The sequence below is a fragment of the Chanos chanos genome, chromosome 1 (genome assembly GCF_902362185.1).
Source record: "Chanos chanos chromosome 1, fChaCha1.1, whole genome shotgun sequence".
NCBI lineage: Eukaryota > Metazoa > Chordata > Actinopteri > Gonorynchiformes > Chanidae > Chanos > Chanos chanos.
This window is the reverse complement of record NC_044495.1, coordinates 7,903,054-7,928,101: the sequence shown is the minus strand read 5'-3', so window position 1 is coordinate 7,928,101 and position 25,048 is coordinate 7,903,054. Positions and strand designations below refer to the sequence as shown.

At 41.3% G+C, this 25,048-nt stretch overlaps 1 protein-coding gene across 1 annotated transcript; it reads right to left on the bottom strand.

Annotated features, from left to right (window-relative positions):
• Nucleotides 1-445: 445 nt before the first annotated feature.
• Nucleotides 446-23,484, bottom strand: emilin1b (elastin microfibril interfacer 1b). The gene is made up of 8 exons (XM_030774859.1): nucleotides 22,896-23,484; nucleotides 7,791-7,916; nucleotides 5,077-5,282; nucleotides 2,827-4,965; nucleotides 2,318-2,443; nucleotides 2,090-2,107; nucleotides 1,486-1,620; nucleotides 446-1,300 (listed from the first exon to the last, which is right to left on the bottom strand). The coding sequence occupies exons 1-8, from the start codon at nucleotides 23,045-23,047 to the stop codon at nucleotides 978-980; spliced, it is 3,225 nt and encodes a 1,074-aa protein (XP_030630719.1). The 5' UTR covers nucleotides 23,048-23,484; the 3' UTR covers nucleotides 446-977.
• Nucleotides 23,485-25,048: the final 1,564 nt, after the last annotated feature.

The window sequence follows — 25,048 nt, the reverse complement described above, 5'->3', positions numbered from 1 at the left end:
AGCAAATCGCACACCTTCACCAGGAGAAGGAGCATAACGGTTTTAGCTTGTTTTTCCTAAGAGCAGATCCAAGGCCTCTACTCTCTCAGTTTTCCACACAGAGATTCTTCTTTGGACTGCAGTTTTTAGTTGCATTATCAATCTGCCAGTTGAATACACACCCATTTGACTTCTCGTTATAAAGGCACTAAATGGTCCATGAGTGAATACAAATAGGACACACAGACTGTTTTTTTTTTTTTTTTTTCTTAACATGTTGATTCTGTGATGTAATGTCTGGAACACAAATTTACAAGCATTACACAGTAAGGAAAAATACAGAGACAGAAAGGTGCACAGTATTAATAACATTCACATCACACAACGATGAATTACTTTTTTTTTTTAAAGCAATTATTAAAAATAAAACAAATGAACCAAAAGCAAAAACAAAAGAAAAAAACAAACAAAAAACTTCATCCCTGCTTCTCTCCGACTAAACAAACATCAGTTTAACCTTTAACCTTGATTGTGAGAAGCTCTTTGGCAAGAATACTGTACTTTGCAACAGGGTACATGGGAAGTCGATCAGACCTCTCAGTCGGCTTTGGTGCATGGGAGATTATTCTTGACCCATGTCTTAAGTGATTTATCAAAAAAATTAAGGCATATTATTAACAATAACATTTGACAACAATAATTAAAAACCTGCAGTAGTATCTGTTACAACACTTATCCAAATGTGGGATAGGTTAAAATATCAAGGGCGAAATTTCTTCCATTTCATATTATATTCTGTCTTCAAGGAGTTCATCAGGTCTAGAAGAATCAATCAGTGGGTTTGAACATGAATCTGGGAGAATAGCCATGTATACAGTACATTTTACCATCTCCTGAAGAATCTGTGTCATTTTCTGGCCCCGTCGTTGTATCAGTTGTCATTTACCTTTGAGTTTGATAGGCCTCAGTGTTCATTTATACTGGGAGGTGCAGAGCCCCTAGACATCTCCGTACAGTAGCATGCCACTGAAGATAGTGAGGGGCTCCACGGAATGGGCTAGTTTGCCCATAACCAGGTCAATGCAGACTGTATCCCCCATCTGCAGCGGTAAGATGATGTTGAAGACAGCCAGAGAACCCGGTGTTGGCTTAGTTTCAGACACAGGTTTGTTCTCTAGACCTTCGGGCTGATAGCCCGTCGAGTCCACGCGCGCCATACCGTAATTTGATTTGGACAGCACAGCCTCTATCTTTTCATTCTTGTGACCAGTCAGGACAGCACTGAAAAAGTAACGTCCGTCTAGTGGTGCTGTGAAGATACCTGTGGAATGGATATGTCATTTTATATTGGTGACGAAGATCAAAAACCTTGGTCATAATTTAAGATCATTTACACATGATGTCACCATCACTGATACAACCGAATGGTGTATACCTTTTATTTATTTATTTATTTATTTATTTATTTATTTATCTCCAGCACTAATAACTGTGAGCCACAATTACCTGTTCGTGGATCATAGAATTCTCCTTCATTGACAAAGATTTTATCAAAGACTATTGTTCCTGCAGTCACCATAGGTGCTGTGAGAGCAGCGGAGAAAGAGAGTCGAGGCACGTGGGCGTCAGCGCCAGGCAGACCTGTAAACACGTTAAGAATGTTTTTGAAATCCACCGGGGTCATGTGGAGTTGTAACTACATGCTCTCTATGTCTGCCAGCTGTATTTACGGCAGATAAGTGCATTTCACCCCAAAATATATACTGCACTGAAACAGATGCAGGTCAGACAGAAGGTTCATTCCCTTAATGGCCATTTCCTGACCTTTGCTCCAGCTTCTGATCTTTGCGTCCCGTGACACAAAGCTGACCATAAAATAACTAACCACCACACACAGACAGGGAACATCTATTTGACCCCACACGCACACGCACACACGCTCACACACACACACAGACACACTCAGACCGAGCACACACATTTCTCAGAGTCCTAACGAGCTGTGCCAGCATTTCTAATTTGATTGGCAACATCTGCGCCATTTCAAATAACTTGAGGGTTTCACTGAGGTATCTGTGCCAGAGGAATTTAAGCAAAATAAAACACGTACCTTGTTCCCCTCTGAGACCTGGAACGAAATAGAGAAAAATGGTAAATGCTTCTATTATATTTCAAATACTGTTTTTCAATCATGCAGCCAATTGTGGGGAATAAGTAACTGAGAGGGACCACATAGTGTATTACACATTACATTATGCCCTCACAAATAATCAATTAGATGCATATCTGATATGAACAGTTAACTGAATTAACAAAGAATGGATGGCGGGTTTCTTACCAGGAGGTCCTCTTGGCCCCTCTGCACCTGGTTTACCTGGTGGTCCCGTTCTGCCAGGAGGCCCATTTGGCCCAGGTAGTCCTGGGAACCCTCTTTCTCCTTGTGGACCCTGTGGCCCGGGTGGACCTGTCATTGTACAAGTAAACCGAACTATGTATCACTGAAAATGGACAAGGACTAGTGAAAGTTGAGAATATTACTTAGACGACCACCCCATACAGGACATTAAATGACTTCGCAAATCAGACTTTGAGATTATTGGCTCCTACAGTATTTTCAACATAATTTAGGACAGTTTCCCCATTGCAGGACCATTAGAACATTGCAGTTATAACCCAGCTATAACCCTAACAGGTTGTACTCATCAATTTACCATCAAGATTCTTATGACTTATAAATAGAGTGGATCAGGTACTTGAAATATAGAATTGCCAGGGCTCCACATGCAAACAGCTTTGAGTAAGGAAGCATCAAGATATAACTGAAATGAGCAGATACACAACACTAACCTTTAAAGTCTTGCTGTATGAAGTTTTGGAACTCTTTGAGAACGTGAACCACAGAAGAGTTCAGCCTCTTGATCTGACCGTGGATCCCATCCAGATGTGTGTTCTGGAATTCATTGATGAACCCACTGTGTGAGGTCACAGTGGAATTTAGCCCATTGACACAGTTCCACAGTCCAGAGACGTGTTTATTCAGGCCCTCTTTGATCCGCCGCAGGCTGTCGGACACTGAGTCAAGACGACTGCAGACTCCCTCGAGTTTTGAGAGTCTCTTCTCCAAACCGTCCCCTGACCGTTTGCAATCACCCATTTCTACTACAACGTTGCTTCCGAAACGACGGATGTCGCGGTCCACACTGTCAAAACGCATCTTGCTGTCCTCTATGTGCTCAGTCACCTCTTGCTGGATCTTGTCGATCTCCGAGATGATCTTGTCCTTGGTGTTTCCGAGGTCGGTGATGACGCTGTCGTGTTTCTGGACTGTGTGTTCCAGTCCCTTTAGAGTATCGTTGATAGAGCTGAATGTCAGTATGACTTCTGACAACTCTCCCTGGATTGACCTCAGATTCCCGTTAGTGCCACTAATGACAATTTGGCCGTCCAAGGGTTTTTCGCGATCATCTAGGTCTCCCGCTCCTTTTCCTGGAGGAGTATCTAAGCCAATCTTGCACAGTCCGCTGCACTTCTCCACTTCTTCCTTTAGCTTACCTACTTCTTCCTGCAGATCAGAGCATACTTCTGAGCAAGCAGTCTGGTCTGCATCCACTTTGCTTTGGATGTTTTTGATTTCCTTTTGCCATTTGTCCAAAGCATGATTTGTGATGTTCTTCAAGTTTTTCACTTCATCTTCAATGGTGTTGCATATGTTACAGTTCTCTATCTCTGTGACGATCCTGTTGAAATGCTCACCATTATCCCCAGTCAGTGCTTTGATCTTGCGGATGTCGTGGCTCAAATCCACAACTTTGTCCATGAGAGAGTCACCTGATACCGATAGGTCTTTGAGTCGTGTATCGAACCGTTTGATTTCGGCCTCATTTGCAATGACCTTCCACTCAAGGGACTTCACTGTGTCTTCGGGGCTGATTTGTTCTCCAGAACCCCTTGCTGAACCAGAGCAAGCTGAGCACTCGTTCAGCTTCCTGTCAATGTGGGAAGTTGTGTTTTCTATCCGAGATAAACGCTTGTCCAGCTCAAACACTGTTTCTTTCACAACTCCTACATCTAGTTCAACATCTGCGATTTTGTAGTCTTGTTCGTCAAATCGGTTGGTGAACTCCTTGCGTAGATCACTTATCTGCTGTTTGAATAAGTCCTTCAGGTCATTCTCCATGTAGGCACAATTCTCTTCTGTCCTCTGCACAGTGTTGTTTAGTCTCCTTTCCAAGTCTCGCAAGTAACCGTTGAACGTGTCCTCTGTCACTCTTGGACCTCCAGTTCCTCCTCCTCCTCCTCCTCCCCTAACACCTCCACCACTGGTTCCTCCCAACTCCTTGTCAAGACGATCCTGCAGAATATCGAAGGCCTGCGATGCTGAGTTCATCTTCCTCTCTATATCGGTGAGTCGTCCTCTGAGGTCTGTCGCTGTGTCACAGCAGCCTTGAGACCGACTCAGGTCCCTGCGCAAGCCATCCAGAGTTTGCCGGTGACGTTGATCCATGGCGTTAATCTGCTTCTCTAGAGCGAGAATCCTTTCCCGGTCCCGCTGTTGTTGCCGCCTCAGGTCATCCACTCCAGACTGACAGGCTGAGCAAGACAGTGAGACTCTTCGTTCAAGTTCTCGGAGAATCTCCTCCTTCAGGGTGTTAAACCTACTATCTCCAGCACCACCAGTCCTGTCTAGATCATTGCCCCCTCCCTTACCATTAACAAGGTGGTTATTAATGCTGACCAGGGTCCTGTCGTGTGCTTGAGTCCTGTTGTCCAACTGGTCAAGCTTGGTCTGAATGCTGTGGATAGTCTCTTTCATTTCTGGCTGGGCAGCATCAGCAGGTGTTTTGCCACCATTAAATCCTGGCTTGCGCATCTCTTCCTGAAACCTTTCATTCATGCCCCTTAAAGTAGATTGCAGGTCATGAAGGTCTTTGGTCAAACTCTGAATTTTGTCCTCCAGCTGCTTCATCTTGTCAATGTCACTTCTCCCTACAGAGAGATGTTACATGACCATATTTAGCAGGACAGTTACAAAGCTTATGCAGTTTCACAAGTACACACAAAAATTCTGAGGACTGACTTCTAGAATAAAGTACTCACCATTTCCTCCCCCTTGGGTGTTAGTGCCCGTTTGTCCTGGACGTGAAGGCTTGGGCCAAGGCCTGGCTGTTGAGATCTGTGTAACGGATCCCCCGTTTGGACCTTCGTTACAATCTTCCCCACTGTAACCATGACAACACTTCCATTCCATCTCTGTTACCATTTTATAGGCTACCTTGTACCTCGGTCTCATATAGGTTCGATACCTGTAAGGCACATGTGTACACACACACACACACACACACACACACACACACACACACACACAAAGAAACAAACAAAAATGCAATGAAAATTAAGAACCTTAGTTTGTGATCCAGAGACACACAATGTTGCTTTCCTGTTGCTTTTTATGGGAAAAATATCTTTGCCGTGCTGTTTTTGTAAACTTGTATAATGGTTAAGACATACTGTTTGAGCGCAGAACAGCAGGGGACAAAGCAAAATGAAGAAAATAAACCGTAAAAGTGTGAGCCATGACATTTTGTGATCACTAAAACCACATAAGCTTTGAAAGACTCTCAGTTGGCCTTCTTTCCGGCCTAATCACAGACAGATAGTCTTTGGGGGTTCTGAGAATAATCAGTGTGTCATGTTGTAGCCGACCCAAATCAAATCATGGATTTTTGCTTAACGAAAAAACCAGCGTGGTCCACTCAGGGCCAAATTTCGATAAATACAGCTTTGGTTGTTTGGGGAATAGGGGTCTAGGTTTTTTTGGTTGTTTTTGTTATCTTTTCTTTTTTTTTTAAGCTGAGAAAGAAAATAAATAGTTAACCATTAAAGCCTTGCACATGAACAGCTATGTATTCTCTTTCAATGATTATGTGTCCATTTTACTGCAAAGGCATCTGCTGCCCAGCTGTTAAAGTGAGGTGTGGCTCCAGCAGTAAGGGGCAGGGCCACACTTTGTTAAACAGTGAGCACACTGTCTGTCCATGTAGTCTGTTACCTGTTGTGCAAATTCATAAAACGGTGCACAAAAGGCCCTATAATAATGTTTAAATTGGGCACGAGTGACTAAGGCATGACCTAGAGTTATGGAACATGCAATGCATGTCTCAGAGGAACAAAAATGCTATTCTTTCCTTTTTTTTTTTTTTTTTTGTAAAAAGAGAGTTTTGCATGATTGTTATCAGATTTTATCATTAGATTACTATGAGTTTTTTTTTTTAACCTGATCCTAATCTTTCTCTTCTCTTTTAGAGTAAAATTTTAGGTCTTTGATCTTCTTACTTCATTTTGACAACATGGTAGGAGCCCCATGGGAATTTTACACTGAAATTACGAGTAGTTTTAACAGCAGGTCTGTAGTCACTTACATGTTCTACGAACTGTACAGGAGAAAGGTTGTGACTGATGAGTGTTTACATTTGGAATTTTCAAAAGAAAAAGAAATCCCATTGGGTTACACTGTATATGTCTCACAGAATACGCTTCAATGTTCAGTTTGTACATTTCTCACCGGCGTGAGAAAAGGAGTGAAAATGGGTCGTGCTCCTCCACAGACGAATGAAAGTGGAAAAATAAGTGGAGGTATTTTAGTGGGTTTGGGGCCTAATTCCTGTGGTACACTGGCTGTGGGGTTTGGAATAGTGTGCCACTTCATTCCTCACATAGCCCTTTGTGTGTGTGTGTGTGTGTGTGTGTGTGTGTGTGTGTGTGAGAGAGTATGTGTGTGAGTGTCCAATCCAATGGAGTGAGATTAAGCTCTTCCAGCTGGAGGTGTGCGTGTTGGCAGTTTCTGGAAACCTAGGGCTAGCCACCCCTCGGTACAAACCTTTTTAATCCTGCCTACTTCCAGACAGACTAACCTCTATTGATCCACGCGGGATTTCTTTGGCATTGTTAAATCATTATATAAACAATTACAATCATGTTCTTTGTTTTTATACTCGCAGTATCAGATTTCCCATAAAACGTAGATGCCTAGTGTAGGTTTGTGTCTCTGTGGCTATAAACATCTGTTTGTTGAATGAAGGTAGACAGCTCTGGATAAGTACTGTAAAAAGTCATATTTTTTCTCCCGGTGAAAGATTATAACCAATATATCCAGGAACTATAAAAAAATTGAGCTTTAACTAGACATGTATCCACAGTTTATTCACATTCTTATATGTTTAAATGTAAACTTGATGTTGGGGGTCATCTCACAGAGAAGCGAGACCATACTAGCGAGAGATGATTAATTAATCATAGGCAAAATATATTTCATCCACTTGCTAAATGTGAGGGAGCATTTCCAACGCATAGACAGAACAAGCAGGGATTCAAAAGTGTTATTTTCTATTTAATACAGTAAACAATTTCTTTGTGTTTGCGCTTGTGAACGGTTATCCTACTCAGTACAGTGGTCCCTCCCGCATACATTTGGGGGCCACATTTAGTGGCACAGGTTCAAAACAAAAGAGTGAGCAGACAGTAGAGGAGGAGCTCAGGCTAGACATTTTCAAGGGGAAAATAAAATAAATATCAGTATAACTGAAATGGATCTTACAGGTGGACTGAATGAGAACACTTTAAAAAATATATATATATGTATATAACTCCCCCCTCAGTAATTAAGTGAGCATGACATGACAACATGAAATGATTTAATGGAAGACAATGGAAAAATCTACTTAGAAATGTACTTAGGTCACATGATACTCATAAAAAAACCCAAAAAAAACCACTGGAAATGAAAGAAAAAGAGAGCAAGCTATAATACTCACATGACCACACGGGGACACTGGACCTGTCCCCAGGAACAGGGCTGGTAGTCAGGCTTCACATACGTCTCCACTCCATCTTCCACCACACAGCTCACTGTCTTTGTCACCACATATGCACACCAGTTTCTGCAGACGTAAACAGTTTTGTTCTGAGTCTTATACATTCCACATCATAAAGAAACACACACACACACACACACACACACACACACACGCTATTGTCTCCAGAGAGATACACAGAATCCACTGACCATGAATCAAGAAAACGAGAACACGGGTGTGAGTATAAATCCTCGGTAATCATTTAAACATTAATAAAATAAACCAGGCTTCACTGCATTTAATATCATTTTACACTGCTGACGTCATATACGTTACCCTGAGACGTTCTCTACTATAGTGTCAAATACATTGGGAACTTTACCACAGCCAGAAACTGGAGATTAACAGTGTTGAAAATTAGAGAATAATGAGTTCCCCCAGAAGCAAATTTAAGATTTTTCTCCCCACACAAGTTGCCAAAAATCCAGAGGCCAAACTTGATTTACAGACATCTTTCACTGCTCTAAGGAAATCTGCAAACCCGTGACTTCATAAATTTGACTTGTTCTTGAATAAATGATCTCTGTATGCACTAAGCAGTTAATGTCACACCGTCCCTGGTGGAGCATGCTCAGCATATTTAAGAGCAATGCGATAATGATGATGATCATTCTCTTTCTTAGGTTTGGCACTAACACATCTGCTAGTGTTCAGATCACTACTCACCCTCAGTGAACCGCGTTATGAGTTTTGCCCCCGTTTGGTTTTAGTCGACTGGCAAGATCAACAAATGGTTTTGCAGGACTACGGCATGTAAAATCTACATATCTTCAGTCTTAGGCTGTAATCTTCTGCCACATTCTCAAAATACATACATGTTTTTTTTGTTCTCTAGGCTTTAAATCTCTGACACAAGATAAAAGTGTTATTTTTAGTATTTTTTATTCCCACTCCAAACAGTTAACACACAGAATCTGAATTGGACTCGCTTTGGGCCGACCAGTACATCTGCAACATGTTCAAACAGATGGGCTTGTGTGCGGCTGCCCAGAAGAACCTGACCATCTATCCCTCTATGCTTATGATTACGTTTTCTTCCAAAAGCCCCCCCCCCCCCCCCCCCCCCCCAGAAAAGTCCTCTGGGGCTTACGCACAAAGGCTTTGATGTCTCTGTGTGCGTTGGTGAGTTTGGAGCGGATGAGTCCATAGCAGTGATGTATAATCACTGTATAAATCCTGTGGTTTGCTTTACAGAGACAAGAAAGTTAGGAGCTTTTCACCCACCACTCTGGCAAACATGTTATATCCAAATGATTTGTCACATGAGTGTGTGTATTTGTGTGTGTGTATGCGTGTGTGGTTCTGATCTTACAGATCCAATAAAACTGCAACTCTGTCGTAATCAAGAATGGTGTGGCAACATCATAGCTTTGGAAAATCACAAACAGGTCTCTGTTTTTTCCACCCAAGAGAACCATGGAACCAGTCAACGTAAAACCTGCAACAAATGGTCTAGTAATAACTGATTAAATCAAGCCACCAATCACTGACCCGTGTTATTTTCTCTCTCGGTGAACTAAAACCTCTTCTTTGTTGACCATTACCACCTGACTGGAGCCTCACTTCCTCTAAAACGACTGGCTGTTGCCCATCAATGACTTTTGGTGGATTTCCTGTCTTTCACAGCTGCTAACCCACTATTCACAGTGCTGCGGCAACGGAATGTCATATTTCTGCCTCTCGTATTGAATGCAGATGTTTCTAGATGACCCAGTGACATCGGCAAAATCGTCCGGACAGCCAAAAAAACGGACGGGATGTTTTCAATTAATTAGGAAAGGCTGAGCGGAAAAAAAGAATTATACAATTTTGACCAAATAAGAGGTGTTTGTGCCAAGCTGAGAAGAATGATTCAAATTCAGTATCTCTATTACTGATAATGACCAGTACAACTACTTCCAGTGAAACCAGATTCTTTCCTTACAAGGCGTTTCCTGGATCCTCAGCACGGCCGGTTTATGTCTCCTCTATGCAGATGATTGTGTTTTATTATGTATGGAAACATCTCAAGGACTCCTCTTAGGCCCTAGACTGGTTATGTCCAAGTCATTCTCTGTTTCAGTGCAGTGAAAAAGCTGCAAGGAAATTTTTTTTTTTCCCCCGTTGTCTACTTGGAGTTCAACTTGGTACAAATGCCTAATGCCTCAATGTTCAGCATCCAACAGTGAGTGATGTGCATTCTTAAAACGTTTGTCACACTGGATTTTCATTTCACAGTTGCTTTCATCGTAACTTTGGTCCATGCATTCTTTTACCATAACTTCAACATGTTTCAGCATTGCAGAGAAGGATGAGGAGGGTTGAAATTTTTGTTCTTGCTGTAGTTGTTGCTGTTTTACGTGTGTGTATGTGCATGTTTGTTGAGAGGGAGCTAGACAGAATGAGGGAGAGCTTGCATTTGGCAATTATTCACTTATTTCTACTATGTTCAACCCCTCTAGCTCTCCCATCAGAATGTGCCTCACTTTGTATTTTCTTTGCCAAATCTCTTTCACAAGTAGGAATTTGGATTGATTTATCCCCATATTTTTCCATCACATTTTTTCTCTAAACCTTCCCAGAAAAACATGTTAAAAGTCACAAATGACTGAGCAGAACTGGCAAGGTAAGAGTGCCAGAGAGAGAGGGAGAGAGAGAGAGAGAGGGAGAGAGAGAGAGAGAGGGAGAGAGAGAGAGGGAGAGAGAGAGAGGGAAAGGGAAAGAGAGAGAGAGATACAATAACAGTTAGTTGTGTTGGGATTCCTATGAGCTAATACTGCAGAAAGGCTTTTAAAGACACTGTGTCAAACCTCCTGAGGAGGAAATAGTAAATAGAAAAAACAAACCAAAAACAAACAGATACCCCCCTAAATTACGGAATCTATATTAAACACACGCCGAGCATGTTTTAGGCGAAAAAAAAAAAAGCTGCTTCTTTGAATGCTGTTGAAATACCGAAAACTTGGTACATAATTCCAGCAAGTCAATAATAAATGCCAAGGAGAGGTAAAAATAAACCTTAGTCATCTTGGTCAGGAAAAAAAAGAGACCTACATTAAATACAGCTGTGTCTTACAAATTTCCTTTTGACTGAACACATGTGCATCAGAAGAACGTATTTCTTATTATTCCGATCGAAAAGTCTGCAGCCCTCTTTGGTTTTTAGTTGTACATGACAGTATTGATAAGTGCTATCACACGCATGCACACACACACACACACACACACACACACACACACACACACACACTCCCAAAACGCATTCTCTGGGTCATTCTCCGTCTTGTTGTCAGTCAAACTCCTGACCTCTTCTTATGGGAAGCAGCTGATTTAGACGTACACTTGTCTTCTTGTTTCCCTCTCAGCTAAACACTATCATTTTCTCAGTATACTCCACCTAAGACAGCCCTTGTCTTTTTCGTCTGCTTCTCCCAAGGTAGTAATTACTGTAATTTTAATGTAGCGCTTTCGGAAATGCTGGACATCCGATTTTGTACCATCATAATGACCGATCCACACGAGGAATTTCCATTTCGAGTCTTGATGTTCATTTTAATTGCACAATCAGCAGTTCTCACTTTGACTTCTGACCCCCCATGCCTTCCTGTGTCTGTGTGAGGCATGCTTTTTTCTCTTCCTGTTCCTGGCTCTTCCCAAACATCTGTGTGGAACAGAGCCAACTCAAGACCAGAGGGCTTCACAGCGGCTCGCCTATATGAGTACCTCTTTACAATGCTTTAGAAAGCTGTCCGCTAGCTGTCAATAGAAACATGAATAGAAACAGTGAGCTGTAAATCAAAAACTAAGTATTTCCATTCTGGTAATGACTATAAACCGACTATTAAGCATTTCTATTCTGGTGGTGACTGGAAACTGACTATTAAGTATTTCTGTTCTGGTGATGACTGTCTTGAAAACAGCTGGGGGAATATGTCACAATTTCATTTTATTCCATTTCTTTGAATACCAGAATTAATCTCGAAGTCTTGGATTTAGGCTCGGTATTTGCAGTTTTGGGACTTCTTGATCAAAACAGACTCTTGTCTGTCCATTGGATTTGACTCAGAGCGATCAGTTCTTAAACTCCATGGAGCTGTATCGAGACACAGTTATGCCAAGTTTTGACTTGTGACATACCTTGGTGCACTAAATGTAGAGATTAACAAGCAGAGCTGACACACTATGCCTTGTCTGTGGGTTTATGCTTTCTGCACAGTTTGGGGAACAGTACTCACACCACTTTTGTGTGTGTGTGTGTGTGTGTGTATGTGTGTGTGTGTGTGTGTGTGTTTTCATATGCACACATGTGCGTTTTGACCACTCTGGCCTGTAACGTCTGACATCACTTCCTGGCCACAGTCCAGTAAGACTGAAGTGTACAGCGGACCCGAGCCCAGTGCGATGCAGCCTGCCAATGGCCCGGAGGGAGGCGGGGGAGTCAGAGAAACTCGTGAATGTTATTTACATTGAGAAAAGCCATTTATTCATGTCACGACAGGTCAACCATAAAATTGAGAAACTTTAGAAGATATTTCAGTGTAAGATTGAGGACCGAACTCCATGACTCCATGCTACACGAAGACAATCGTCACACACATGAAAAAGTTCAAAGCCAAATCTTATCTTGTTTCTGTAAAGCACATCTTTTAATAATCACGAACAATGGTGTCCTTTGTCAGACTTGATGTTTAGTCACACCCCAGTTAAACTGCCAATTGGTCTCCTTTGAAAATCTTTCACAATGTTTCTTTTCAACACAGCACCATCATCTTATCTGTTCATCTTTCAATAAGTAGCATTGCTCACGTAGCAAAAGGGGGCTGAACTGATGTGACATTCATGCTTGTATCTGCATCATAATATTGAACATAAGGAAAGAATTCTGGCGGTTTGAGTCCGTCTGAATGCTGTCCAGGCGTACGTCACAATAACATTCACTACAAACCATGCTCTCTGTGATTTTTCTTCCAACACTGTTATGTCAAAAAGTAACTCAAACATTACGCTGCTGCGGTTGCTACGATTGCTAAAAACGACCTACCCATAAAATGACCACAACACCTTTTAGCCATCAGATGCGCGAGAAAACATTTGTCATCTGCAGAGCTCAAAAAACTCTGGTTTTGTCCTGTGAGCCCACATATGAACACTATCAAATCTGGCTTGCTCATGGAAAAAAAAACCCACCCTTGAGTCTTAATACTCCCATGTCATCTCAGATATTTTTCAAAGTCCAGGCTTAATCAGTTTTGTATGAGCCAACTGCTGACCTACGGGTCTCTGATCCAGTTCGCTGCCGAAAAACACAGCGTTCTCCACCCTTTCACTCCCACCCACCTCCCCCAAAAAACCACCTGTGGCACGATGACTAGCCACGGTGTTCCCCTGTCTCATCTGTGAGACGGCGTTTGATACTGATATGTTTACTCGAGGTAATAAGCTAGATGATGAACACATGCAGCAGCAGCAGTGAACGGCTACTCAAACACAAACTTGGGTTGGGTCTTCATTTTATTTTATTTTATTTTATTATTTTTTCTTTTCTTTTTTTTTTTTAGGGGGAACTCCAGCCTTCTCTAAGTTCTTGCTTGGTTCTTACATCATGCAGTCCCAACCCTGTGAAGCAAGGGCTCAGCTTCTGGTTGACCTCAGACGTTAGGAATTCCTCTATGTCTCCCTTTGGTTTCGTTGAGCAAAAAAAAAAAAAAAACAACAACAACAAGGCTCTTTGTGTCAATCTCTTGGTGCTATATCTCGCTCTTGGATCTTCAATAAGTCATAACAATGATAATTGTGATCTTTGAAGGAGACAGTACGTCACTGTGCGTGTCCACATATCACTGAGTATCATCCTTCATCATGTCACACAATCTGCGATACATACGCTCTCAAGTTACACTGAGAAGGAGAAAGAGAGAGGGCAGAGTCCTGCACTGGGATTCTTCTGATAAAAAAACCCCCCAATTATGCTGCTTTATCAGCCACAGCAAATTATAGCATCTGCCAAATGAGAGAGGATCCATGAATCTTTCTATTGTCTAAAAGACTCACTCGCTGTGGCTGACTCACCATTACACTATACTCCCGAGCTTTGCTACCGTGACCTCTTCTGTTTCTGCTGCTTTCTGCCTACACAGCCTCCCCTTTTCCTGAACCCGCGTTCTGCTCGAGCGGTTTGTTGAACCGCCTGACCTTGTTGTCTGATGCTGAGCGTCTGGGAGCGGGATGGCTGTATCTGCTCGCTGCGTTGCTGCGGTCAGATTTGCAGAGTGTTTTTTTTTTTTTATATAGGGCTGTTTGTTTGTCCAACGGGCGTGGAACATCTATCTCTCTCTCTCCCTCTCTTTCTCTCTCTCTGTTCGTCCCCTGAGTGAACGTCATCACTAGGGAACAGAAGGTCTGAACCCAGGGACATCACTTTACCACTTTCCTAACAATGAGACATTTCTTTTAAGGAGGTTTTTAGATCTAAACAATGGTCCACACAATGGTCCACACAATACAGCACTTAGTTTTGTGACTATGGTTTGAGGCATTTTGAAAATGAGAACGGAACCATTTTTAAAAACACTTTTATTCATTATATGGGAAAAATTTTTTGCCAAATATCTGGGCCAACAATTTGAAAACCATTAAATGGGCTGGCTTGTTTAAAAACGCGTGGGTAATGGAAACCACATATACCATGAATGAGTTGCCATAACTAACTTTTAAATCTATAACTAACTTTTTAAATGGGCACTACATGTTTATGCAGCACTCAGACCTACTTTGTCAGCCACAGAATACTCAAAAGCTGTACGAATTTTTTGGCTTTCAGAAAGATGGATGAATAGCAAAATTTCACTGGCGGTTTCTTTGACAATATGTTTTATACGGGAAGTGTCATTTGGGTATAGCGTGGACCAATGCCATGAAGTCAATAAATATTCTATATTACCTTAACGTGGCTGGTCATGTGGCCAAACCTATATTCATGGAAGATTTCCAGACAATACATTGAGGTCTAAAATGTTTGAGTTCCCATTTAACATTTTACATATTCATTTATCAGGTGCTCTCAAGCAGAGTAAGAAACAAAGAATAGCTTACAGTTAATCGGCAGAATATTCCTGCAGGCACACTATTCTGGAGGGAAGCAATCGTATTACAAAGAACCTACAAAATATGTTCAACTTAAGTGCTACGTGCAAAATGAAACAAGGACTCAACCAAGCAGACAAACTATCGGACTACGCAAAAGAAACTGAGGTACCTGAAGCAGTGTAATTAATGCTTTGTAGACAGAGGAGTATGCAATATCCATAGTTCTCAAGATGTAATTAAAAAAAATAATTGGCCTCCTATTTTGAACAACATTTTTGAACAGCTTTTAACACATTTTTAAACGAGCAAATATCAATAAACACAGTCATATCAAACGAAAACAAGACGGGGCAAGGTTATGGTGCACACCACGTTCACTACATTTCTAATAAAAACTCAATAAAAGATCGTTTAAAGGATTTTTTTTGTAACATGACTCATGGCCTCCATCCAAGAAGTCAAGAGTTGAAGAACTAGGCTTGTGAATATTGGCAGCAAAGCTGTCGCATATTAAGATGTCATGATAATAATGAAGTCATATCATCTTTATATTACTTCCTGATTCAACCTATCCCTTTAAAATAGTGCCCCCCCCCAACACCACTTTTTGTCACTACTTCAGCCACCATTAGTAACTTAATCGTTTTAGAATTGAGAGGAAATTCTGAGTCATCTGAAGGGGGTAATACCACTGGAGACACAGGGATTTTCTACCTCCTACGTCTGGTAAATAACAGTTGTAATCAAAGAAAAGCTGTGTGTGTGTGTGTGTGTTCCAGTAGTACCCAAATATACGCTGTTTCCAAATGATATTTTCTTCAAGTGGTATTTTAGTCTTTGATATGATGTCATATTGAACTGATGTCGGGGAGCCGCTGGATTGATTAGCCAAGTTCTTGGACAAGGTAAACACATTACCTCATACGTTCTACCAGTTTGACCAATTTGAGCTCTTTCTCCCACACTATTTGATTTCAATGCATTTGAGATGTGAGGCATGAATGTGTCGTACAAATAGCTTAACCAGGCTTTGGGATGAGGGTAGAAGGATCTCAACTGAACACTGAGTGTTCAGCGCCGTGTTGTGAGAAGGGACTGTATTATTGGATTGCAGACTGGAATCCAAGACACTGGAAAAAAAAAATGACAACCTGAGATGACAGGACAGCTTCACGCAATGGAAAGAAATACCTTTACCATCAAATATATCAGTAAAATGTATGCTCTTTTACTGGATCTACAAATCCTTGAAAAGTACTTTTGGAAGCTCAGTAGGGAGTGGAGAAAAGAGATAATTCACTCTTAGTACTGTATCATCATTTTTATAACCGATATTCTATCCTAAAGGGAGCAACTTAACGGAGGCCAGTGTGGTCTTCAGTCTTTTTCTCTCCAGAGAATTATCTTTGAAATGAAATTCACCGTTAGAGGCAAGTAAAGATAAAACAAACAGTTTTTCAACCCTTTTGTACGCTCATTCATTGTTTTAGCTGATATATATATATTTTTAAAAACATCACTCTCCTAAGAGAGATTTTTAAAAGGAGACAAATTCAACACCATATGACTGTAGAATGGGGAAAACTTGAGACCTGTCATTTAGTTACACACATAGCCTACTGCCAGCCGTAAGTATTAGGACGAGAGCTCTCAGAGCATACAAAAGCATCATTAACAACTGCCTACTGAACTCTCCCCTCTTATCTGCACGGAACAATATTTGGATATGCTCGATGTGTGCATCCAATTTTATTTCACATGGAGATCTCCAGATAAGCCCTGATATTATTATTATTATTGTTATTGTTATTATTATCCTTATCAGTTATCCAGCAGCAGCTGTCAGGGCCCGCTTTCAAACACACCAGCGCAGCGTTTGATGTGAGAAGGTTCATTCGTGGGAAAACTGTCCCTCTGTGAATCTGGGGTTACTTGTTCTCTTTACAGGAACCTAGCAGGGTGTCTCCACCCCCTTCCCCCCCTCCCCAGCACCACTATGCATAGGTCTATATCCAGAACTGCTTCAATGGGAAAAGGGGAAAATCGTTGGGAACTGGGTAGATTTGTAGCAGATTCACTTTCCACAAGCCAAGACAAAACACAAGTAATGATAAGTGTGGCCATTCACTTTCCATCCATGGTTAGGGCTCCTTTTCTGTTCTATTCACACTGATTGGATTTACTTGTTCCTGATTTGAAACACACAGGTCAGCTGTTGTCACTTAAGATAGCTCATCTGTAATGTTTTTGCAAGCTGTCTTCATGGGTTTTTTTTTTCCATACAACAAAAGCATTGAAATTCTTAGCAGAGTTATGATCAAGAACGTGTTCGTTTTATCAGATCATAGAGTAATTAAGAGATCCACTTGTTTTGCTGTAATACGAATGTGAGCTCAAGTCTCAAGCTGAAACCAGTCTGTGGATAAACCACAATAAGTAAATGATTTTTTTTTCCTCTTGAGAACGGAAAATGATTTCACATGCAACCTTGCAAAAAAAAATATATATACCCACAATGACAGACTCATTCATTGGAGCTTTCTCGAGATGCTCTTATATTTCCGAGGAATATTAAAAGCATGGCAAAAATAAACGTTTTGTCATTTGTAAACACAATTAAGTCTATTGTACCCCAAAGCCTTATGTTTTCCAGAAAAGCCACATCAAGTTCCATGTCATCCCAAAATAAAAGAACTCCTCTGACACATGGTAGATATTTAGCAGCGTTTTCAATTCGAGCTCTGTCGATTCGAGCTCTCTGAGTTTTTTTTTTTTTTCTTTCTTTCTTTCACAATAACATGCTCATCTAGGAAGCACACCAAGTCAGCAGAACAGAAGAAGCACACAATGGAAATTGATCCCTGGACATTAATCCTCAGGCACTCTATGTAGACAGCAGTCCCATCCACTTCAGTCCTATCCTGTGCTTGGAGAAGATGAGGCTGCATTCCTCTGTTTGGACACTTTTTGAAGGACGTTGTAAATCAAAGATTAGAGAGGGAGGGAGAAGAGAGACCTTGGGTTATCTCCCTGGCTTTATACTCGTCTCTGGACGAGTCCAGAATGTGGACTTTTGCCATTTGGTACAAATTAAATATCAAACAGAATAATGTAACTCTTGAATACAACCTTTAAGTAAACAAACCAAAATAGCGTTCTCTGCTGATCTGCTTTCTGGAAATCCTGTTAACTTTTCACTCTGTTTGCTTACATATCATGATAAATACACTCTGTGCACAACAGTGATTGCTCTCGGGCTGATTTTGGATCATTCGTGAGTCCCGCTTGTAGGACTCACATATTTCTGTTTAATAAGAGAGACAGTTCCCCAGAGTAAATGTCTTAACACCAGAAATCTGTTTGTGCCTGACATCAATGGCCCAAATGACAACCATGTTGTTGTAATTCCTCCTTTAAATGGGCCAAAAAAAAAAAGAGAGAGAGAGAAAGAAAAAAAAACCCTCTGCCACGGACTCTGTCCTGCATGTCAAAGGTTTTTCCAAACCTTGCCCAGCCAAATTTACCATCCACAGGAAACACAGAGGGGCAGCAGCATGAGTCTGGACTTCCTGTCTGCGTGTGATGGTGCGCAGCGTTCCCGACCAGAACGAGACGGGCAGTCACCAGCAACGCCTGCTTACTGTCTCTGTGCCAAATCCTCGGAGGCCGTCACACTAGACAGGGCCGCTCCAGTGAGAGCTCTCCCCTACACCGCTTCACACGCCGGGGACAAAAGGCAGACGCCCGGCAGGGTGAAAACAGCAAAGACATGCTGAGTATCACCGACAAACGAGACTAGACAGATTCAAAAGGAAGAAACACAGAGCCTCTTCTGTGAACTCCGCGCACAGAAAGATAAAACGTGCAAGTGAGTGAATGAATGAATGAACGAATGAAGAAATGAAAGAAAGAATGAGCGGAAAGGAAAAGAAAAAAAAAAGCAGAGTATAGGGTGGCAACGAGCTGTGTCTGCAGTATTAGATTGAATTCCCGTGTCTACAATAGGAAAATGGGGCTTTGGGGACGTGAATTGGTGGTAAGAAGTTTGATAAATGAGATGTGGTGTAAAATACCTACAGAGTTGAACAAGCTGAAGGAGGTGAAAAACTAATTGAAACAAGCCTTTCCGTTTGATTTGCTTTGGTTCAAACTCTTAGGCTACAGTGCACACACACACACACAGACACATACATATATAGCAACCAATAGTGAACAGCACTTCACTTCTGTCAAAGAGCAGACTCTTGAATGTGTTCAATATCTTATCAATCCAAGACGCACAGAGATATCCAAAGTTCCTTTTGACTGAAGTGGGTTTTGACGACATTGACAGGACACAGTAAAAGCTCCCCTCTACCCTGTCCCTCCCTCTCTCTCTCTCTCTGTCTCTCTTTCTCTCTCTCTCGCTCCCTCTCTCTCTCTTGCCGTCTAGCTTTGATCTTTGATGTCCCTATGGGAAATCATGACTCATTATTAAAACAATGGACCTCTATGTTCCGCACAGTAGAATCATCACTGCCATATCAATACCAGAGAACATGGGCCAGTGAGTACAGGATGAAGCAATCCCAAAATGCTGAGAATTTTCACTTCATATCTACTCTATGGGGACATGCTTCTCTATAAAAAATGCATGACAAATGATGTGAACGTGGTTCCAAAAAAAGCTTCAGGTATACTGTGTTCCTTGTGTCTTTTGTAAAACACTGGAAGCCTGTTACTAGCTCAACCCTGGTGTGGACTTAGTGACTTAGCACAAGTACGGATTAGTGGTTATCCACTGCAGTGACTGCATACCTTTTTGACTGCCTTGGTTCTACCTTTTCACCAAGGATCAGACAGAGCTGGAAGTTTTCAAACATGTTGTTTAAGTACATCTGTTGTATCGTATCTCAAATATAGTGTTATTACAATAATGCAGCTACTGCTTTGACATCAGTAACCATAGGACAGTAACTATAAATAACAGCATAAATACCAGTACCTGTAAGTAAAGGTAACTGTGTGGTGAATTCAGAGGTATAACGAAAACTCATCTGCTTTTATTTCCAGAAAAGTCTGGAATCTGGGCTAAATCTTTCAAGGTTTTTTTTCCAGATAGAGTACAAATTGAAGCGCTCCCACCATAAGAACGCAAAATTTTCAGTCATCATTAGAAACACGGACTTGCTCTCCATTGCATTCCGAATAAACAAATAAATTACTGTAGGAAAATAAGAATCTGAATTTCCACGATTAACTGCCAGAGTATGTAGAAATGCTCATGTCCATCTCATGCCGAATTAAATGCAATCATTCATTTACCGGTTCATTTCCTAGTAGAGTAAGGCTGAATCGGTACATTCATTCAGTGTATTAAAGAGCGGTCATAGACCTGCAGTCCTTTTACGAACCAACAGATGTCCTCACAAAGACCTGTGTGCATGAAATCCACTTCTTCACAAATCACTTGCCTACATCACAAAGGCTTCCTCAGAAAAGACATTTTCAGGTCATGGTTTACGCTCAGAAAACACTTTTACTGATACAATGTGGGAAAGATCTACCCACTTTTCAAAAATCCCAGCTATAGCACACAGACCCCACAAAGAGCTTGGCATCTCATATTCTGCATGACTGCAGAGAGAAAACCCATAACTATGCAGCTGAAACCTCAAATTGCATGACTTATCAAATGTACAAATATGCAGATATTCGTGATTTTTGAGTTTGAAATATCAAACATTTAGATGAACAACTTGGCAAGGAGGAGTAAACTTTTACTTTTTTATTATTCAACTCAAACACTTATTATTAATTTCACAATTCATAATGACATATCTGGATACAGAACCATTCTTCGATACTCCTCTGATGCTTAGCTATGTTAAAGTGATAAACTCACACGCTGGAAAAGTTCCTAATGCTGGGGGGAGTTTTCCATGTATCCCAATCCAAAAAAACTTGAACACTATTCACTGCCAAGAGAAGGATTCTTACCAATTCAAGGAAAGAGCAGATTTGAGTTCTTGCATATTTGGCAAATGCAGCTGAATCCCTGCAAACTTCATCTCGCTAAGTCTTTCTTTCAGTATAACTTTTTTTTTTTTTTACTCAGTTTGAGCAGTGCATTCCATCATAAATTTGATTATGGTTTGCGGCTTTCCCTTTACAATGCGCATTTTGATGCATGGATCATGAGAGTCTACATCATCCATTTGGATTCATTTAGAAAACAGAGACATAGCAACCACAACGACAGGGAAGTGAAAGAAATCTCAATAAATAAGTTTAAAGATCTTACATCCCACGTCCTTTAACACACACACACACACACATTTGTTGTTAAATACTTGGTACATCTGATATAACAAAAGTTCAAAGGGGATACTAAGCCATAATGCTCAGAGGCATATTTTAGCTTTCCAAACAAGCACGAGATTCCTCGTTCCACTGGATTTGAACTGAACTTGTATTACGGCTGTCGCTGATTTTCATTTTTAGGTCAGTGTCAAAGTCAGGGCCTCAATATCAAGTTTAAATTACACAGTGTTGGTGTATCATTCTTTTAGATCCTACATGTGGACCATTCTTTGAGTGTGTGTTCTTTTATTTTCAAAGTTGATGTATATGCTTATTATAGTGATGTGCATTTGGCTAAGGAAACTCACAACATAGGTCAAGTGTATTGAAAACAGGTGGCATCTAATCAGTATGAGGGATGAACTGTTCTTTTTCCATGATCCATAGACAACACACACCCTCTCTAGTGTTTATGTTCTAAGATTGATTACCGATGAATTGAGGGCTGACTTTATAACAGGGTAGGATTGTCCCTGACTCATATTGATGCATTTAACCTCTGAGTCCAAATCAACTCCTTCTAAAAATCCTCCAAGATCCGACAACCGGATGCTTAGTGCCTTAATGACAGTCTGAGTGCAACAATGTCTGTGTCTAACCCATGCCATTTTGGCTTGAGAACATTTGACTCTACTGATCATGAGTAATGAAACCAGCTGCTTTTGACTTTTAGATCAACATCCACTCCTAAGAAAGCATTGCATCACCGCAAATGATGGGGAAGCCCCGCTTTGCACGTCACGATGTGGAGCACCACTGCCCATAACATCAGAGTTCACACACAGCGAAGCCAGAAGTGTCGGAGTGGGTGTGTAACAGAGAGAATTTCACAGACTCTGTACCAGATACCAAAATCACGGACTACTAAACCACTATAAATTTAATTTGTATCCAAGATAAGTTTGTGTGTGTGTGTGTGTGTGTGTGTGTGTGTGTGTGTGTGTGTGTGTGTGTGTGTGCGCGCGTATGTGTAATGATGATCAATATGTGTGCTTTGTCCTGGGCCCTCTAGGGCTGAGGTTTGAAAGAGGCTGACTGAACCATAGAGCTGAGTGATCAGTATAAAAACATAAAGTCAGATATTAGAAATTCCTTCATAAAAAAAACAAAAAAAGGAAAACAGTCACTTTGTGTCTGTGTTTTTGTCTGTGTCTGTTTGTTTATGTTTTGGCAGTTAGGTGTGGCACACTTGTGTCCCTAAAAGGCTTCCCCGTCTCTCTGATTCAGGTAAATTTGGTCTTAGTTATAGTTCGTACTATTGTACGGATAAAATGGAGTGGGTAGTTTAAACCTATAATGAATCTCTGTGCTGTGTGACAAGTTCAAGTAAATCTCAATGACAACTTCAAGTAAATATGAGGACAGAGATGCTTTACATAGACATAGCTGAAGAGGACCATTGAGTACCTCAACTTAAACCCCTCTCTGTCAGACCACACTGATATTGCTCTGGATTACTCCATAAAAACTTTTTCTTCAGCTACTCTTTGCTGTACACCAAGCACTAAGAATTCTACATTATAAACGGCTCACAAGCTCTGTCCCATACGCAACATATTACTTGGTCATAAAAACGAAGGACAGGAGTTTAGTTACCTGTGTCTGCTCGCTGCTCTCGCTCCATTAGCAGTCTGTGTCTGAGACTGACTCCCCGCGTAGAGATTATATCGCTGTGGATACGATGCACTCCAGGCATCTCCACACAAAGTCAAAACCGTTGTCAAAATCAGTAGAGTTGGCGAAGCCATCCCTTGAAAACGAACCAGCTGAACTACACTATAAAAATCGTTTTAAAATGAAGATAGGGGTCCCCTCTAATGGTTTACTTGAACAACCTTTATTCCAAAGCAATAGCGGAGATATGAGGTTTGCACAGTAGTTAAAGACTCTCCTCCGAAGCCCGAAGCCGATCATACTATCGATCCATGATTCCGACTCGTCCTGGGCGAAGAGTTCCGAAGCTGCCTCTGCTTTTGCACAGATCAGTCATTTAAACCGACAGTTGACGCCCCTTTTATATTCCTTTTACATTAATAACATATTTGGAATCCTCTCTACCATTCTTGTGAACTGGTTCTAACGTTTGTCGGTACATCCAAACAAAACAATCCACAGCCAACGGGGACTACTGAAAAGTTTTCTTGGAGGCGCAGTTCATGAAGTTCGTATGAAGCGGAGAAGTCAGTGCACAGAAACTGAGGAGTGAGTCAGACGCACCCCCTTCTCACGTCTCGCTCTCCCTCTCTGTTCATCTCCCTCCCCTTCTCTAAGCTCCCTGGAAACCCTCCCTCCAGTATCCGAATGACAGATCTTTAAAAAAGCAAATACACCCACCTCAATTTGAAGACCACGGTCGTGTGTTTATGCTCAGTAGTCAAGTAGTCCATGACCGTAAAAGCAAGAAATTATTCTGAAATATTACTAAAACTCTGAAATGTTACTAGGAGAGCGTGAATATTTTCTTCAAGGGAACGGACGGTCTGACGTTCGCGTGGCAGCTTAAATAAACTCATATGAGGTTATGTATCAACCAGCTTGTTTGTTTTTATCAAATAGTTTTGGGGGCATCCATCTTTGATCAACGGCGTCTGGTTTATGTTTGTTGGCAGCTGTGCTTGTTAAGATGCTTTTCTTACATCAGCATTTCTTAAGCACAATTAACTGAGTTTGCTCCTTTGATTTCTCACCACCTGGTTTACGGCCACACCTGAGTTAAAAGGAGGGATCCTTTCCAGCCTTTGCTTGCCTGGCATAAAATTCTTCGTATTTGTGACTTTCTGCCAGCAGCAGGATCTCTTCGAAGTATCTAAGCCGATGAATAAAAAGATATTCGATGATAAAACGATGGAAATTTTAACGTAAAATTAGATGATACTGTGATATACGTAGTTTTCAAATGGGCCGTTAGCTGTAAAACGTTGTTCAACCGAATCTCCAGAGAACGCCAGCCTCTGGTGGATTTATCTGTGTGAAATCTCTTCACAGCTTTGAGGCCTCAGGGCTGTGAAAAGACATTTGTTACACTTTTTGAAAGTGGGATTCCTTTCAGGAGATCCAAGTGACCAGCTGCTGAACAATGGCGGAAAGTCAACCAAACAGCTGTGTGATTCTGGAAAATAATTCTGGAAAAAAGGAGATATAAGATTAGTATGTTTATTTTACTTTCTATAACTCTGTGTGTGTGTGTGTGTGTGTGTGTGAGAGAGAGAGAGAGAGAGAGAGAGAGAGAGAGAAAGAAAAGAAAAGAAAAGAAAAGAAAAGAAAAGAAAAGAAAAGGGGAGGAGTTCAGCAGGTATAGAACAGGATCATAATCTCCACTTAGAGATATAGTTAAGGGGGAGAACACTTGGACACATGTAATGAGGTTCTGAACTATCTCACCAATGTCACGCCACACAACTTTCTCTATTCACTCTCCTCAGCTGACCCTCTCCAGCTAACTGTCATAGCACCTGCCATCTCGCTGATGCAAGTCAAGACAAGAGTCCATATGGTCCATCAGCGAACGTGCTGCATGTGGAGTTCTGTTAGTTTATGTGAAAGTATGTTCCAGAAAAACTTTCCATCAACACGTGAACGACTCGCCGATATTAATGGTACACTTTCACACTCTCACAGAAAAGAAAAAAAAAACAAAACACAGTAGCGATTCCAACCGTCGCGTTAGACGGTTCTTTTCTCGCCAGCTTTACATCTGCTTAAGTGTAAATCTACGGCCTGTCTTTTGTATCCCTCCTGTCAAAGTAATT

Bases quoted from the DNA above. Each gene is read 5' to 3' on its own strand.
- emilin1b (XM_030774859.1), bottom strand. From the start codon at position 23,047: ATGGCTTCGCCAACTCTACTGATTTTGACAACGGTTTTGACTTTGTGT. The intron at 5,283-7,790 runs GTGAGTATTATA...TGTGCCTTACAG, and splicing joins CAGTGTCCCCGTGTGGTCAT to GTATCGAACCTATATGAGAC. The intron at 2,444-2,826 runs GTTAGTGTTGTG...GTACAATGACAG, and splicing joins CATACAGCAAGACTTTAAAG to GTCCACCCGGGCCACAGGGT.